The sequence below is a fragment of the Dipodomys merriami genome, unplaced genomic scaffold, assembly GCF_024711535.1.
Source record: "Dipodomys merriami isolate MVZ:Mamm:240054 unplaced genomic scaffold, mDipMer1.0.p SCAF_392, whole genome shotgun sequence".
NCBI lineage: Eukaryota > Metazoa > Chordata > Mammalia > Rodentia > Heteromyidae > Dipodomys > Dipodomys merriami.
In genome coordinates, this window is record NW_027205515.1 from 420,021 (window position 1) to 437,672 (window position 17,652).

Below are 17,652 nucleotides of genomic sequence, written 5' to 3' on the forward strand. Positions count from 1 at the left end.
GGTGCTGAGGAATTGAACCCAGGGCCTCAGGCATGCAAGGCAGGCGCTCTACCACTGAGCCACCTTCCCAGCCCAGGAAGTCTTGAATAATATATCAACATGAAGCCACTCATGAACTAGTGAAGTAAGAAAATAAAGTAAGAAAATATGGCTGGGAAGGTGGCTCAGTGGTAGAGTGCTTGCCTTGCATGCATGAGGCCCTGGGTTCGATTCCTCAGCACCACATAAACAAAAAGAAAAAAGCCGGAAGTGGCGCTGTGGCTCAAGTGGTAGAGTGCTAGCCTTGAGCTAAAGAGCTGAAGGACAGCCACCCAGGCCCAGAGTTCAGGCCCCACGACTGGACCCCCCAAAAAAAAAAAAAAAGAAAAGAAAAGAAAAAAAATAAAATGAGATTATCCCATTGGAATGCATGCAGTTGTACAATTTCAATGAGGAAACTCAGTTTTCCACAAGAACAGTCTGACAGCCGGGTGCCAGTGACTCATGCCTGTAATCCTAGCTACTCAGGAGGCTGAGATCTAAGGATCGAGGTTCAAAGTCAGCTTGAGCAGGAAAGTCAGTTAGACTCTTATCTCCAATAAACGATTAGAAAAGCGGAGGTGGCACTGTGGCTTAAGCAGTAGAATGCTTGCCTTGAGCTGAAGAGCACAGGGATAGCGCCCAAGCCCAGAGTTCAAGCCCCATGATTGACAAAAAACAAAAAACAGTCTGACAAATAAATAAAGAAGTATAGCTGAGGCCAAGGGTACCTCCACAGATAGTATGACTATTATAATTAAAAATAAGAATATCAAGCTGGGTGCTGGTGGCTCATTCCTGTGATCCCAGCTACTCAGGAGGCTAATGTCTGAGTATCACAGTTTGAAGCCAGACTGGGGAGGAAAGTCTGTGAGTTAATTTCCAGTTAACTACCAAAAAGATAGACATAGAGCAGAGCTGTGGCTCAAATGGCAAAGTTCTAGCTTTGAGCAAAAAAGCTCAGGGCCAGCCGGGCGCTGGTGGCTCACGCCTGTAATCCTAGCTACTCAGGAGGCTGAGATCTGAGGATCGCGGTTCAAAGCCAGCCCGGGCAGGAGAGACCGTGAGACTCCTATCTCCAATAAACCACCAGAAAAAAACCGGAAGTGGCGCTGTAGCTCAAGTGGTAGAGCGCTCGCCTTGAGCTGAAGAGCTGAGGGACAGCGCTCAGGCCCAGAGTTCAAGCCCCACGACCGACAAAAAAAAAAAAAAAAAAAGCTCAGGGCCAGTGACCAGGCCTTGAGTTCAAGCCCTAGGACTGGCACCAAGGCTGGGAGTCGGTGGGGGGCGGGAGGAGCGGGGAGAGGGCAGGGATAGTAATCACAAATTTTGACTTTCTCAGTGAACTAGCCTAGAATACATTCCTAGAATACATTCTTCCTCCTCCTCCCCGCCCCCCTCAGTCCTGAGGCCTGAACTCTGCACCTGGGTGCTGTCCCTCAGCTCTTCAGCTCAAGGCAAGTGCTCTTCCACTGAGCCACTTTCCCAGCCCCAGATACATTTCATGAAATCGGATAAGTTTAGCACAGAAGAAGGAATTTCACTTTACCTGTGCCTTAGCTTGGGCTGTCATAATGAAAACACCACTGGATGCTTAAAAAATAGAAATTTATTTCTTCTACCAGCATGGTAGGAATCCTGGTATAGTATGTGAGTGTGCAGGGGGAGGGAGGATCTTAAACTTTTGCAAGGTCAGTAATACCATCATAGCAGGGCCTAGCCCTTATGACCTAAAACTAACCCTAATTACCTATTAAAGGCCTATCTCCAAAAACAGTCACATTGGGAGTTATGGTTTCAGCTATGAATCTGGGAAAATCATTTAGCTCATAAAAATCTGGAAAATCATCTTAGTGCTTCTTCTTCTTTTTTTGGTCGGTTGTGGGGCTTGAACTCTGGGCCTGGGTGCTGTCCTTCAGCTCAAGGGGAGTGTGAACCACAGCACCACTTCCGATTTTCTGGCCGTTTATTGGCGATAAGAGTCTCACAGACTTTCCTATCCGGGCTGGCTTTGAACCATGATCCTCAGATTTCAGCCTTCTGAGTAGCTAGGATTACAGGTCTGAGCCACAGGTATCCGCTGTCTTACTACCTTATTGGCGACTGATTGGTTATTCCCCAATCTTTTGCTTTATTGATGCAAAAGAATGTTTGCAATCTCAGAAACACTTGGGCAAGATGCTGGTGGCTCATGACTGTAATCCTAGCTACTCAGGAAGCTGAGGTCTGAGGATCGTGATTCAAATCTGGGAGACTCTTTTCTCCAATTAACCACTGAAAAGCCAGAGAAGCTCGAAGTGCAGCCAGCCCCTAGTTTAATAAGCTGTAGCAGCTTGTAAGGCCCTAGGTTCCATTCCCAGCACGGAAACACCACCATCACACACACACACACGCACACCCCCCCCCAAAAAAAAAAACCACTACCTTGGATAAAATTTATTCTTTCTGTAACTGGTGGTGTAGCTCAAGTGGTAAAGTGCCAGCAATGGGCAAAAAAGCTGAGGTGGAGAGCAAGGACACACACAGATACACAGACCTACTGTTTTTCTTCTCAAGGTTTCTAATAAAACATGAATGTGGCTGGGCACTGCTGGCTCACACCTATAATCCTGAGTAGCCACTCAAGGGGCTGAGATCTGAAAAGCTAGGTTCAAAGCCAGTCAGGGCAGGACAATCCATGAGACTCTTACCTCCAGTTAACCACCAGAAAACTAGAAGTGGTAGTGGTAGCCAAGGCTCTGAGTTCAAACCAGAGCACCGATGCCCCGCCCCCCATCAGTGTGACCTGCAATCTATGGTTTCAATTACGTAACTACCGCCTATCTAATCTATGTAAGATTCACGGTAGGAAAGCGCAGAGTGCTGACGGGAGCCAAGGCGCTTCTGTCGGCCTGGAAACCTGGGGACCTGCACGCTGCCGTGAAGAGCCGGCCCCCGGCTGCTGGGAGAGGCGCCCGGGCGCGTGTTCACTGAGAACGCGGCGCGCTGGGGTCGGCCGCACCCACACTTCCGGAATAGCGCACGCTGACTACGCCACTTGGGGCGGTTCGAGCGCTGCGCGTGCGCAGGACGGGAGGGGCGGGTCGGTGGCGCGCGCCCGGCGGGCTGGATGTCGGGGCTGCGGGCGTTGCTGGGGCTTGGGCTGCTGGTGGCGGGCTCGCGGCTGACGCGAGTCAGAAGGCAGGCGGGCGTCTGCATTGCGGGCACCACCTGGTGGGAGGCGCGCCGTCTGAGCTTGAGTGGCCGCCGGGGCTCAGAGGTCATGGCGAGCCCGGCCGTCAAGTACCTGAGGTAGGCGAGCGGGGCGCGGGGGCAGGACGGGGGCGCACGGGTCCCGCCGGGGGCGGGAACTCAAGCGAGGGCTTCCCGCAGCCAGGAGGAGGCCCAGGCCGTGGATCAGGAGCTATTTAATGAATACCAGTTCAGCGTGGACCAACTTATGGAGCTGGCCGGGCTGAGCTGTGCCACAGCCATTGCCAAGGTCAGTGACACAACTTGCATTTTGGCAGGAGCCGCTGTTCCAGCCTCCTGGCCTAGGCGCACGAAGGGGTGGGAAATACAAGTGCTCCAACGTGGTGTTGTTATTGCCTGAAACGCCTTTGCCTCTGCCTTCAGGCATATCCCCCTACCTCCCTGTCCAGGAGCCCTCCTACTGTCCTGGTCATCTGTGGCCCTGGAAATAACGGAGGGGACGGTTTAGTCTGTGCCCGACACCTCAAACTCTTTGTGAGTATGTGGGCAGAGGCTTTGGGGGAAGAGGGTGAGGTTTCTGGAATCTGGATTGAATGCTCAATTTGTTTCCAACTAGGGCTACCAACCATGCATCTATTACCCCAAAAGACCTAACAAACCACTCTTCACTGGGCTGGTGACTCAGTGTGAGAAAATGGACATCCCTTTCCTTGCTGAAATGCCCCCAGAGGTAAGTGGCTTCCGTTTACTACTTCCATCTCCTCAGTCACTGCCTTGTGTTCATCCATGTTTCTAGGCTGAGCTCACTAAACAGTCCATATGAATAAAAATTTAAAAAAAAAAGCGCCATATGAATAAAAGTGGTGGAACCGTTTCGATTATAAGGTGTGCTCCGTAAGTTTCTACTCAATACTACCATCTCAAAAACTGTGATGGTTTGGAGACCGGGGGAGTAGGATGGGAAGGGATGGGAAGGTGAAACAAAGGAGGAGGCTACAATGCTTGATAAGAAATGTACTCATTATCTTGCCCATGTAATTGTACCCCTTCTGTAAGTATTTCACAATAAAAAAAAAAAAAAAAGAAAAACAACAACAAAAACTTCTGATGGTCCTCCAAGCATGCAGTTAGCAGTTGGCCTGCCCCTCAGGGACTGGAGTAACTGCTTCAGTCTAAACTTTTCTGTAGATGTATGAATTTGGGGGAGGAAATTTTAAGATTTTTTTTTTGGGGGGGGTCCAGTCGTGGGGCCTGAACTCTGGGCCTGGGCACTGTCCCTCAGCTCTTCAGCTCAAGGCTAGTGCTCTACCACTTGAGCCACAGCACCACTTCTGGCTTTTTTTTTTTTCTGCTTATGTGGTGCTGAGGAATTGAACCCAGGGCCTCATGCATGCAAGGCAAGTGCTCTACCACTGAGCCACCATCCCAGCCCAGATTTTTTTTAAAACCACACATTTCACAGATGAAGACACTAGGTGCAAAGAATTGGTTTGCCTAGTTACAGAATTGTTCACAAAGCAGCGAACATAATCAGATCCTGACTGTCTGAGGTTCAACCACAATGGAAGACACTCAGAATAACGTATGTAGCCTCAGGTTGGCCTGAATTCATGACCATCTCCCCTTGACTCTAGACCTTAGGATGCCCTTTAGCAGACACAATTCCATGTGTGCCTTTGAGTGGGGTCCAGGCGGAAAGCCTTTAGGTAAGGCAGCTGACAGCTCTGACTTTTCCTGCTCACAGCCTGGGATGATTGATGAGCTGTATGACCTGGTGGTGGATGCCATCTTTGGCTTCAGCTTCAAGGGTGATGTTCGGGACCCATTCCACAGCATCCTCAATGTCCTTAGTGGAATCACCGTGCCCATTGCCAGCATTGACATTCCCTCAGGTACTGGGACTCAAAAGGTTGGGAGGGAACTGGGCCCTACCCTGTCTCACAACACTAACGTCTTGATTCTTCAGCTGTGACTTACCCTAAGCCTGAAATAATTTGTCCTGGGGGGGGGGGTGGAAGGGGCAAAACACTTTTTTACATCCCACATTAGGGCCGTGGAGCAAAGTTCATAAGTCCCCTTCATATGCTGGTCCATGAAGAAATCCAAGGCCAAAGTATAGGGAGCATCTAGAGAGTATGCTAAGACTATTTTTACAAGGGAAGTTGTGGAAGGGGACTGGACCTGTAGCTTCTTTGGTGCTTTCTGAATATCACCCTCTTTGCAGGATGGGATGTGGAGAAGGGAAACTCTGGAGGAATCCAGCCAGACTTACTCATCTCCCTGACAGCACCCAAAAAGTCTGCATCTCAGTTTACTGGTCGGTATCATTACTTGGGGGGTCGTTTCGTCCCACCTGCTCTGGAGAAGAAGTACCAGCTAAACCTGCCACCCTACCCTGACACTGAGTGTGTCTATCGTCTGCAGTGATAAAGGATGGGCATTCATTCCAATAAAGATCTAGTGCCTTCATTCCCAAAACTCTGGTGTCCCAGAAGCTCTTCTGGCCATAAAGATTAGTGATAGGAGCCAAAGAACAACACTGGAAAGGTAACACTATCTCTCTGCAGAAACAACAGGCAAGAGAGGTTGCTGTGGCATTTGGAAACAAAAAAGAACTGTTAGATATCAAGTAAGGTATGATATCCTTTACACAGAATCCTTTTATTTTTTTGGTTGGGGGGGGACTTGAACTCTGGACCTGGAAACTGTCCCTGAGCTCTTCAGCCCAAGGCAAGCACTCAGTGAGCACACTTGAGCCACAGTGCAGTTTTCTGGTGGTTAATTGGAGGTAAGCGTTTCATGGACTTTCCTGCCCGGGCTGGCTTTGAACCATGATCCTCAGATCTCAGCCTCCTGAGTAGCTGGGATTACAGGTGTGAGCCACCAGCACTCAGCTCACATAATTCTTTTATTCCCTTTTCAGTATTGGGGATTTGAACTCAGGGCCTCTTGCTTGCTTAACTTGCCTTAAAACTGTCTCTTAGTTTGTACTTAGGTCCTTTCCAGGCTGGAAGTGGAGATGGTTTTGGTACTTAACCTGTAGGCTAGCGTCCAAGGTAATGTTTCCTTAAATTTGGTGCCAAATTTCAAGGGTCTGGGCCCTGTCCTTGAGCTTTTTTTCTCAAGGTTAGTGCTTCACCACTGAGCCACAGCTGCACTTCTGGCTTTTTGGTGGCTATCAGGATAAGTTTCACAGACTTTGATTCCTAGACTAGCTTTAAACAGCCTCCTGAGAAACTAGGATTACAGGTATAGCCACCAGTACCCAGCCCAAGCTGATATTTATTAATAATCATTTGGTATACCCTGCCAGCTAAATCTAGCCTGTAGACCTGAATTCATGTTTTCAGAGTATTAAAAAAATGAATGCAGGGCTGGGAAGGTAGCTCAGCGGTAGAGTGCATGCCTTGCAAGCATGAGGCCCTGGGTTTGATTCCTCAGCACCACATAAACAGAAAAAGCCGGAAGTGGCGTTGTGGCTCCAGTGATAGAGCACTAGTCTTGAGCTGAAGAGCTGAGGGACAGCGCCCAGACCCAGAGTTCAGGCCCCATGACCGGCAAAAAAAAAAAAAAAAAAAAAAGAATGCATTTCACACAAAGTTTAAATTTTCAGCTTCTTTAACATGGATGTTACTGCAAGTGTATATGCCCCTATCTGTATACCTCTTCCCACAGCCCCTAGCATTCCCTGTCTTTTAGATTCCTGGCTCTTTGTTCGGACATGCTAAGAACAGAGCTTCTTAGCTAAGGCACAGCGCTTTGGTTCTCTCAACAGACTGCGGGTTCCAGAGTTCAATTTCCTCCTTGGGAACTGAGATGGGTGCTGAAGTCTTGTTCCAACTCAGCTCTCTCTGCTTCAACTCAGCTCTCTCTGGAGGTTACACTGTAGTGGGAAGATAACTGATTGAGCCCCACCTTGACCCAGACCTTCAGTCTCTCTCTTTTGATTTCTTCTTTTTGACTCTCTGGCCAGTCTTGACTCTAGCTCTCTCTTCTTCTATAAGTGACTGCTGTCTTTTACCTCTGCTCTTTACTTCCCTAGTCCTATCATCCACATTTTCATGACTTATACCATAAACCTCATCCTGTTCCTCCAGATGCTTTTGTCTTGTCTTCTTGCTTTTCCTGCTTCTGCCATCACCCCCGGCTCTGCTTTCTGCTTCCCTAGTCCTGCCATCTAAAGCAGTCTCCAGCCCTCCTTCCTCCTCTGTGTTCAAGTCCTCTTGTTTACAATGCCTCTTCTTTTTGCTTTTGATGTACAGGTCAGTGTGTACTCTGCTTTCCACCTCTTTTGTACTGACACTACCTGGAGCCTCCTTGCCTTTTTCTTCTTCACTGAAGATTCCCATTTCATCCTCTTCATGGTGCTGCCTCTTCTTTTTCTTCCTTTTCTTGAGGGACCAATTGGATTGTTCTCTGCTCTTTAGTTTCTCAAGCCCACTTGTTCCTACAGTCTCTTCCTCCTCACACCCTATAGTTATTCCCTCTCTCTCCTCCAAGACTTGTTCTTGATGTTGTCTTTTCTTCTTGCTCTTCCTGAAACTTTGGTTAATTTGTTCTAGGTACTCTTCACCTGAATTTTCAGTTGCTATAGTTTCTTCATCTTTCTGCTTCCTTTTTTTTTTCTTTTTTGGGGTAGGTTTGCTCTCAGTCTGTGGTTGAGAGCCCCCAGTGTCCTGGCATTTCAGACGAGCTAAGAAGGCTTGCTCCTGGGCTTCTAGCCGAGCAAGCTTGGCCTTCATCGTAATCCCAAGACGGGCAGCCCTGAAATAGATGGGGTCCAAGTCAGTGAGTGTCAAGAAAATGGACCTAACCTTAGGCCTTCAGGAAAAGTTAAGGGCAGGGAGCAGCCTATTTTCAGGCAGTAGATGGGTCAATATCAGGAATTATTTTTCTGGGGTGAAGCCAAAGAGGACAGACTACATGCAAGGGCAGTCCAAAGAGACCACTACTTACTTGTGTGCTGTTCGACCCTCACAAGCTTGGAGCAGCATTTCATCTGTCAGACTGTGGGGCAGATGAGGAGTTAGTTATACACTGATGAGGTAGGAAGGCTTGCCTTCTCCTCCCCTCTGAAATGATTTTTCAACAACAACTTGAATTTTATTTGAGACCTGGCATTTTATGAGGTGCTAGAACTACAACCTAATTCTGTCCTTCAAGAAACCCAGTCATGCATTAGATTTAGCCCTTCCTCTTAAGATTCCAATGCATCCCCTCCCACATGGTAAAATGTACTGAAATGAAGTCTCACATATTTGGAGGTATGGGTCCCTGGTTATCTTCATCACTGCTGCTCTCCAAGTCTCTGTCTGGCTTCTCTCCACCTGATGTCAGTGTGGCTGTCTAGGAGGAATCATGGGAGTAGACAAGACTCTCTCAATAACCACTGCTAGTACTGTTCTCAAGGCAGGAATCTGGAGGCCCTCAACACTGCTCCTTAGAGCCACAGAAAGATGTGACAGCATGCATACTTAAACTTGGCATGTCTGGCTCACAGCTGGCTAGTGGACAGAACAAGCAGGGAGAAAGTGCTGTAGGTCATTACATTTTCTCAGTGGTTACAGGTGCCAGTAACTGCAAATAAAAATGGCACTTTATCCCCTACCCCAGACCTATTCATCATACCTATTTAATTAGATTTACTGAGAAACTATTACGGACCAGGAGTTGAGGGTGGTGTAGAATGAGATGGATCCAGCTGAGATGGAACTGCATAGGGAAGGAGGGAAGGGAGTATGACAGAACATGGGCAAGTAAGACCAAATTGTTCCCTGGCTTACTATAGGAGCATCCCCAAACATGAGGATTTGAGGAGTAGTTTCTACAATTAACTAACTTGTTAGATGAGTCTGGAAGACAAGAAAAAGTTAGTAGGAAAAGAGCAAAGGGAGAAATGGCCCTGCAGAGGGAACAGCATGTGCGAAAAACTGAGGACTGAAGAAAATACTGTCTTGAAAAAAAAAATGGCAAGGAATGTGGCTTAGTGGTAGAGTGCCTGCCTAGCATGCATGAAGCCCAGGTACCACATAAACAGAAAAAGCTGAAAGTAGCCCTGTGGCTCAACTGGTAAAATGCTAGCCTTGTGCAAAAGAAGCTCAGGGACAGTGCCCAGGCCCTGAGTTCAAGCTCCAAGACTGGCAAGAGGGGGGTGGGGAAAGGGAGGGAAAGAAAAAGAAAGGAAGGAAGGAAGAAAGAAAAAGAAGGAAGGAAGGAAGGGAGGGAAAGAAAGAAAAAGATTCTACTTGGCTAACAATCATGGAGAGGGAAGGCAAGAAATTAGGCTGGAGAAGGCAGACAAGGCATGTAGGTCCATGTAAGACAGTCTTGATAAATGTAGATAGTCATCCTAGGTCACAGAAATAATTTTATGGATGCTTCCGGATGCTTTGTGAAGGAGTGAACTGATTGGGGTGGGGAGTGAGACTGGAGTCAGGAAGGCTGTTAAAGACATGAAAACAGGGGCTGGGAAGGTGGCTCAGTGGTAGAGTGCTTGCCTTGCACGAATGAGGCCCTGGGTTCGATTCTTCAGCACCACATAAAAAAAAGCCGGAAGTGGTGCTGTGGCTCAAGTGGTAGAGCACTAGCCTTGAGCTGAAGAGCTGAGGAACAGCGCCCAGGCCCACAGTTTGGGCCCCATGACCGACAAAAATAAAAAAAAAAAACCCATCTGGAGTAGTACATGGCAACCAAAATGGGAAAGCTTTACTAGATTACATTTTTATTTTATTTTTTTTTGTGGTCGGTCCTGGGGCTTGAACTCTGGGCCTGGGCGCTGTCCCTCAGCTCTTCAGCTCAAGGCGAGCGCTCTACCACTTGAGCTACAGCACCACTTCCAGTTTTCTGGTGGTTTATTGGAGATAGGAGTCTCACGGTCTTTCTTGCCCGGGCTGGCTTTGAACCTCGATCCTCAGATCTCAGCCTCCTGAGTAGCTAGGATTACAGGCGTGAGCCACCAGCGCCCGGCTACTAGATTACATGTAAAGCTCTCAGTACCTAATAGGTGATCATTAAATGTTCCCTTCTATTGGTATAGTAAAAACAGCCCCAAATCCTAGGGTCTAGTTCTATCTGTTATTATTAGCCAGCTGTAAACTCTGGCAAGCCATGTTTCACTATTTGGGACACATATGCAAAGGACAGATCAGATAATCTCTCAAGTCTCCTCTGGCTTCTAAACCCTACAAATTAGGCATCATAAGCCCATCCTCAACCCACCCCTGTTCTCTAGCAGCTCCTAACTCAAGGGACTACACTCTACCTTCTAGTCCTCCACTCCCTACTTCCGTGGAACCTAAAGATCTCAGTTCTTGCTGAGGGTGTGGGCAGTCTAAGGAAGCACAGCAAAGGTGGCACAGGATCTCAGGATATTAGGACATCCTGAGAATTGAAAGGACACACAAAGCAACTGCTCAGATTCTAATGGAGATAGGAAAGGGGTGGGGAGAAGGAGGATGGATTCTCTCACCCAGCTTCTAATACCTTCACAAACTTCTGATATAATAAATTAGGCTTGGAGTACTTTCGCTTGGCAGTCTCTTCAGAAAGGTGCTTTATCTGTACTCCATCCTGAAGGAAAATATCAGTGAGTAGGTGACATAGTATATCTTCCCTACCACATCCAAGACCCTCCTGTTTCATGTGTCTACCTAACAAGCTCATACCTGTCCAGTTTCTACTACCAAATTGGCTGCAGTCTTATTGAAGAGCTCATTCCACCAGTGGTTTGTGAACTCCTTAGCAGGGTCGTGCCCCACCTGTCAGGAGAATAAGTATGAGCTCTGAGTACCTTCCCCACCTGTCCTCAAGCATCCAGCTCCCATCATGGCATGCTGAATAGTATTCCAGTCTTACCCCATGAGTATCTTGCTTCAGGGTCACTTTGAGAGCCTGAGTGATGCCATTCTCCTTTCGGCCCAGGCCTTTGCCTACAGAGGATAATGTGACAGTCATATTCTGTAGTCTGCCCTGAAGACTCACCAGACACCCCACACATCTAGTAATGTATGCTGTTTTCAGAAACCCTCCCAGCTTCAAGCAACCTCTTGAGCCGGAACTATCTTTTCTGTCACATCTCTATCTGTCTCTCTCTTTTGGAGGTACTGGGTTTAGGTAATGGCCTCATGCTTGGTAGCTAGGTGCTCTACCACAGAGCCATACCTCTAGTCCTTTTTTCAAGCTAGTTATTTTGAAATAGTCTTGCTTTTTGCCTGAACATGTGTCTAGACCTCCCCTCTCCTATTTTAAGCTCCCTGCCATAGCTAGGATGACAGGCACATGCCACTACACCCAGGTTTCTGTGGTCATGGGAGTCTGAGAAGTTTTTTTTTTGTTTTTTTTTACTCAGGCTAGCTTTAGAACCTTGATTTTTCTTTTTTCTTTTCTTTTTCTTTTTTTTCTTTGCTGGTCGTGGGGCTTGAACTCTGGACCTGGAAGCTGTCCCTCAGCTCTTCAGTTCAAGGCAAACGCTCTACCACTTACGCCACAGCACCACTTCTGGTTTTCTGGTGGTTAATTGGAGATAAGAGTCTCACGGACTTTTCTGCCCGAGCTGGCTTTGAACCCCAATTCTCAGATCTCAGCCTCCTAAGTACCTAGGATTACAGGTGTGAGCCAACAGCACCCAGCTAGAACCTTGATCTTTCCAATCTCAGATGGAATGTTAGGCATGCTATTCTGTGCCCAGCAATTGGCTGAGAAGGTAGTTCAGGAACTTTTTGCCTAGGTAGGCCTTGAGCAGTGATCCTCCTGACTTCAGTCTCCTAAGTAGCTAGACTTGCAGCATAAACCACTGACTCTGTTTCTGTCATACCACTTTTGTGACAGAAGCCATGTGTCTGTCTCCCCCAGTTTTCTCAACCATTTCTTCATTATTTACTCGCTTATTATCTAAGCATAGGAATTTCTCCCTTTCTTTCCTTTTCCAGATAAGTCAGAGAATTTATTCTTCTCTTAAAACTAGCTCTCCTTCTGAACGAATAGATACAAAGGGTATAATCCAAGATACTTCCTAGACAGAAGGAGTTGGGGGATGTGGAAGAGGCCTTAAGAGATCACAGGCCCCAAGAGATCACCTTGAGTCCATCCATGCTTCAGCAGCTGCTCCTCAGCAAACTTCATCCCATGACTCTTGACCATCGGAGTGACATTCATGGTGGACAAAGCTCTGTCCTCAGGCTCACCAGGAAAGTTGGCATTATCCTTTTAAAAGTGAAGAGAAAGAGGCTAAAGCATCTTGGCTATAATTCTCTTTCAGAGAAGAGTCAGGAAGGAGGAGACCTTGTTTTTTGGGCTCCATATCTGGCTATGGAGGCTGACACCAATATACCTTAGGGTGAAGAGGACTGGTGCTAATACTGGTATCTAAAAGGAGAACCTACCATGTACTAGGCTATGCCAGGACTTTGCATAAATCATTTCAGTTGACCTTCCACCATATTTGGGAAAGTATAATTATGTCCATTTTACAGATGAAGAAACTAAGGGGCTGGAAAGTAGAGTGCTTGCCTCACATGCATGAGACCCTGGGTTCAATTCCTCAGCACCACATAAACAGAACAAGCTGGAAGTGGCACTGTGGCTCAAGTGGTAGAGTGCTAGCCTTCAGCTGAAGAGCTGAGGGACAGCGCCCAGGCACAGAGTTCCAGCCCCACTATTGACAAAAAAAAAAAGTTGGCTGGGTACCAGTGGCTCACCCCTCTAATCCTACCTACTCAGGAGGCCAGAGTTCAAGCCCCATGACTGACAAAAAACAAACCAAAAAAATTAAGAAATAGGTGATTTGCTCAAGGTCACATAGTTAGGTATGTAGAATCCAATCTAGGCAGATTATCTGCAGACTCCTCGCTCTTACCATCAGATCATGACATTTCCCAAAATATATCACCTTGTAAAGACAAAACTATGAGATGCTTGACAACCTGAGTAGTAAAATAATGGAATTTAGGGCAGCCTATGCCCTGGGCTTATGCCTCAACATTTAAACTGTCCCCTTGGTAGGAGTCTTACATGACTGCCCACTTCCCCCCACATTGCTGCTGTATTTCAGTTTTGTTGGAGCAACTCTTTTGAAACTGTCCAGCTTAGGAAGGATGCTCTTACTGAGCATTTAACCAGTAACAGGTGGATATCACTTGTTATATTATCTAACCTTTTTAGTACTGTGAGATAGGTATTTTCTTTATTTTATATATAAATGAGAAGTGACAGATGTAGAATATAAGCCCAAATTGCCTGACTTTACAGTGACAATCTATAGAGTCACCAACTAGTGGCATTTATTCCAGTAACTCGCACATTTCCTGTGGACCTAGAATGGCATTATCTGCCTTCTACACTGTAAAACTTACAAACTTATGTATTGTGAAATGGTTAAGATGGCTTATCACACAAGACATTTAAAACAGACTTACCAATATTTACTCAAGACTGGCACTCTACTACTTGAGCCATATCGCTAGCCCTCAGACTACCAATGTTGGCTCACAAAGGTTAACTTCTGCCTAGCACCGGAGGCTGACACCTGTAATCCTAGCTATTCAGGAGGCTGAGATCCAAAGACCTCAGTTTGAGGCCAGTGGGGCAGGAAGGCCTGTGTGAATATCTCCAATTAACCATCAAAAAAGCTGTCAGAAGTTGTGGTTTAAGTTATAGAGTGCCAGTCTTCAGTTTAAAAAAAAATCGAAGGGCTAGCTGTGCACTGGTGGCTCATGCTTGTAATCCTAGTGACTCAGGAGGTTAAGATCTGAGGATTGCAGTTCAAAGCCAGCCAAGGTATCAAAGTCCCTGAGACTCATCTCCAGTTAACCACCAGAAAACTGGAAGTAGAGCTCTGGCCTAGCACTAGCCTTGAGCAAAAAGAGCCCAGGGACGGCACTCTGAGTTCAAGCACCATGACTGACAAAAACAAAAAACTAAGGGACAGTGCCCAGGCCCAGAGTTTAAGCCCCAGTTCCAACACCAAATAAACAAATAAAAATAAAAATAAATAAACAAAAATGGTGAGCAGCAGTCTTTTTAGGTGCAAAGACAAGCCAATTTAGGAAGACAAACATTTGTTCTCATTTCTCTTATGAATGGTGATCACCTGAAAGCCTAGTAATGTTGAAAATTCCAACGAAAAGTGTTGAATGAAAAAAATGACTCTCTAGGGCTTCTTGATACTGTAGGCCTTATCACCTAAAAACTTCCTTTCTACTTGAGAGGTAGAGATCCAGGGGGAAAAAAAAAATCAATGTAAAAAATGCTGGGGCTGGGAATGTGGCTTAATGGTAGAGTGCTTGCCTAGCATGCATGAAGCCCTGGGTTTGATTCCTCCCTACCACATAAACAGAAAAAGTCGGAAGTGGTGCTGTGGCTCAAGTGGTAGAATGCTAGCCTTGAGCAAAAGCTCAAGCCCTGAGTTAAAGCCCCAGGATTGGGAGAAAAAAAAAAAGGCATGGGCACAGTGGCTCAAATGGTAGTATCTGCTTAGCAAACAAGCAGCCTTGAGTTTAAACTCTAGTACCGCCAAAAAACAAAAACAAAAACCTGCCCCCTCTAACATCATCTGTGAGCTATCAATCCCTAGGTTTCAACAAAAATTATATCAAATTTAGCCTTATTTTACAGTTGTTCCAGCCACTGCCAACAGCCCTAGTAGAGACAATCCTAGTTTACAAACAAGTGGCAGGCACTCAGAGGTTTAAATATTCATTCACCCAAATCAAACAGCAAGTAAGTTGTGGATTGGTATTCTGGCAGTCTAGAACTAGTGCTCTCAACCTCTTCACTGGCTAGCGTATGCTTTCTGCTAGACTTTCACAGCCTATCCCCCTTCTCGCAGTAACTCAAAACTGCACATGGGCTTTATTCTCCAGCCTCTGGCACTTGGTACAGCGCCAGAAATCGAGAATGAATTCAGCTCGCTACTTGTTGAGATGATGACACAGGGGGCGCCGCTCTGGGCGGACGCCCCGGGGGTGAACGCAGGCAGAGCTGGCTCTGCACGGCTGCAGCCCAGCGCGCAGGCGCGGCCAGGGCCGCTCGGCTCGCAGCCGTCTACGGAGCTGCTGCCTTTTCCTGTGAGGCCCAAACTCTAGCCTTCCTACCGCGGCATCACGAAGGAAAAAACACTCTCCAGCCTCCACAGTTCTCCCGGACCTGGGAGGAACGTGGACCCCTACCTTCACCGAGGGCGCCTTCCGACAGACTCACGTGCAGCAGCTGACCCGCGCGCCGCCATCTTCCCGGAAGTGAGGCTGTGGTTCGTCTAGGCTGCCGGAACCATAGAGACGCTCCCGGGAGACCGAAATTTAGTCCTCCCAAGAGAAACTACGCCGAACCCCAGCGGGCTACCCAGTTACCGTAGGAACGGGGCGGGCGCCAGGAGTCGGCGGCTCACGCCTGTCATCCTAACTACTCAGGAAGCCGAGATCTGAGGATCGCGGTTCAAAGCCAGCCCGGGCAGGAAAGTCCGTGAGACTCTTACCTCCAGTAAACCACCAGGAAACCGAAGTGGCGCTGTGGCTCAAGCCGTAGGGCGAGAGCTGAGGGACAGCGCCCAGGCCCAGAGTTCAGGCCCCAGGACCAAAAAGGGGCGGGGCGTGTCCCTTTGTAGGCTTCCGGAGTGTAACGCTTGCCTACCCCCCGCAGTTCCGAAGTGTGCCTCCGTCCTGGCTGGGCGCCCTGCGCCCTTCTATGTCCCAAACTGAACACATCTCGAGCACCGACGTGAGGGAGGAAAATGGCCTTAGGGAGCAGTTACTTAAAAGACTGGAAACTTCAGTACGTTGATCGCTGGCCAGAACCTGCCCCTTATGCTCTAGGGACACAGGAAACACCAGGATCCCTCGGCCCAGCCTGGGCCAGAGGGGACTGGGTGACATCGGAGGAGATGGGGGCCGAGGGCATAGGGACAAAGGCATGATCCGAATGCAAGCCAGGTTGGAGAAGCTTGGACTTGGCCTTGTGAGCATGAGGATTTGTCAAGCAGGGGAGAGAGTATTGTAAGGTCAGCGAGACCCTTAGATGTTATCTAGATTTCCTGAGCCGCCCAAGAATGAAACTAGGAAAAGCATCTTTCATCCCTTCACTCCTTGTCCAGTATTTCCCTTCACTTAGCGCCCTCTAGAAGGCTGTAAACAGAAAAGTGGCCATTTCACAGTAGTCCCTGCAACAAATGCCCCCGTTGTCATAACTTTCCACTTATTTTGTAAAATATGCCAGTGTTGCAACTTGGGTTATGAGAATTGTAGAGCTTGCCGAAAGGCTGTGGGATGTCTCAAAGGCTCAGTGGGCTGAGAAGGTGGCTCAGTGGTAGAGCGCTTGCCTTGCATGCATGAGGCCCTGGGTTCAATTCCTCAGCACCACATAAGCAAAAAGAAAAATGCCGGAAATGGTGCTGTGGCTCAAGTGGTAGAGTGCTAGCCAGCCTTGAGCTGAAGAGCTGAGGGACAGCGCCCAGGCCCAGAGTTCAGGCATCATGACCGGACCCCCCCCCCCCAAAAAAAAGGCTCAGTGGTAGAGTGCTTGTCTCGCATGCAGAAAGCCCTGGGTTCCATTCTTCAGTACCACATAAACAGAAAAAGCTGGAAGTGGCTCATGTGGTAGAATGCTAGCCTGGAGCAAAAGAAGCTCAGGATAGCACCTAGGCCCAGAGTTCCAGGCCCACAACTGGCAAATAAATAAATAATAAAAATAAAAATCCCATACTAGTAGTCAATGCTTACCTACTGGAACGTTACTTACTTTTCTTTATGTTGAGAAAAAGGGGATGTCCATATACCCCTGGATTTAGCTTATTTCCTAATCCTCAGCCTCTCAACAGGTTCTAAGTTTTCTATATCATTAACCATTTGAGTTCATGATAGCAAAATTATTATAGTCCTCAGTTCTTAACCATTTTAAAATCATGTTCTCATAATGGTTTACAAGTTAGTTGGCCCTCTGTTTCCATGGATTCAATCAATGGCAGATCAGAAATATTCAGGGTAGGAAAAATCAAGAGAAAATAACAATGCAATGAAAATAATACTAATTTAGGGCAAAGGACATGGCCTATGTGGTAGAACATCTGCCTAGGAAGTGTAAGCTCTAGATTTGAATCCAATACCATCCTCCAAAACAATACTAGTTTTTTGGTTTTTTGGGTCCGGTCATGGGGCCTGAACTCTGGGCCTGGGCATTGTCCCTCAGCTTTTCAGCTCAAGGCTAGCACTCTACCACTTGAGCCACAGCGCCACTTCCAACTTTTTTTTCCTGCGTATGTGGTACTGAGGAATCGAACCCAGGGCCTCAAGCATGCAAGGCAAGCACTCTACCACTGAGCCACCTTCCCAGCCCACAATACTAGTTTTATTTGATTTTATTTTGTCCATCATAGACCTGGGTGCTGCCCTTGAGCTCTTTTGCTCAAGGCTACCACGTTGAGCTACAGGTCACTGAGCCACCTTCCTAGCCCCT

The 17,652-nt window shown here is 47.5% G+C and overlaps 2 protein-coding genes across 3 annotated transcripts; one reads left to right on the forward strand and one right to left on the reverse strand.

Moving 5' to 3' along the window:
- Window positions 1-3,093: 3,093 nt before the first annotated feature.
- Naxe (NAD(P)HX epimerase) lies at window positions 3,094-5,688 on the forward strand. The gene is made up of 6 exons (XM_069990196.1): window positions 3,094-3,309; window positions 3,391-3,499; window positions 3,634-3,744; window positions 3,827-3,940; window positions 4,955-5,102; window positions 5,435-5,688. The coding sequence occupies exons 1-6, from the start codon at window positions 3,128-3,130 to the stop codon at window positions 5,635-5,637; spliced, it is 867 nt and encodes a 288-aa protein (XP_069846297.1). The 5' UTR covers window positions 3,094-3,127; the 3' UTR covers window positions 5,638-5,688.
- Window positions 5,689-6,810: 1,122 nt separating this feature from the next.
- On the reverse strand, window positions 6,811-15,768 carry LOC138805416 (G patch domain-containing protein 4). 2 transcript variants are annotated; one of them, XM_069990194.1, is made up of 8 exons: window positions 15,680-15,768; window positions 12,285-12,411; window positions 11,065-11,138; window positions 10,875-10,967; window positions 10,693-10,779; window positions 8,465-8,556; window positions 8,167-8,217; window positions 6,811-7,974 (listed from the first exon to the last, which is right to left on the reverse strand). In XM_069990194.1, exons 2-8 carry the CDS (start codon window positions 12,361-12,363, stop codon window positions 7,140-7,142), a joined length of 1,311 nt encoding a protein of 436 aa, XP_069846295.1. In that variant the 5' UTR covers window positions 12,364-12,411; window positions 15,680-15,768; the 3' UTR covers window positions 6,811-7,139. The 2 variants fall into 2 exon arrangements, with proteins under 2 accessions (XP_069846295.1, XP_069846294.1); XM_069990193.1 differs by lacking the exon at window positions 15,680-15,768 and adding an exon at window positions 15,375-15,467.
- Between the last annotated feature and the right edge of the window lie 1,884 nt (window positions 15,769-17,652).

Excerpts from the sequence above, each read along its gene's own strand:
- LOC138805416 (XM_069990194.1), bottom strand. The coding sequence starts at position 12,363 with ATGAATGTCACTCCGATGGTCAAGAGTCATGGGATGAAGTTTGCTGAG. Across the intron at positions 11,139-12,284 it reads GAAGCATGGATGGACTCAAG|GCAAAGGCCTGGGCCGAAAG; the intron begins GTGATCTCTTGG and ends TATCCTCTGTAG. Across the intron at positions 7,975-8,166 it reads GAGGGTCGAACAGCACACAA|GGCTGCCCGTCTTGGGATTA; the intron begins GTAAGTAGTGGT and ends CATCTATTTCAG.
- Naxe (XM_069990196.1), top strand. The coding sequence starts at position 3,128 with ATGTCGGGGCTGCGGGCGTTGCTGGGGCTTGGGCTGCTGGTGGCGGGC. Across the intron at positions 3,941-4,954 it reads TTGCTGAAATGCCCCCAGAG|CCTGGGATGATTGATGAGCT; the intron begins GTAAGTGGCTTC and ends TCCTGCTCACAG. Across the intron at positions 5,103-5,434 it reads CAGCATTGACATTCCCTCAG|GATGGGATGTGGAGAAGGGA; the intron begins GTACTGGGACTC and ends CCCTCTTTGCAG.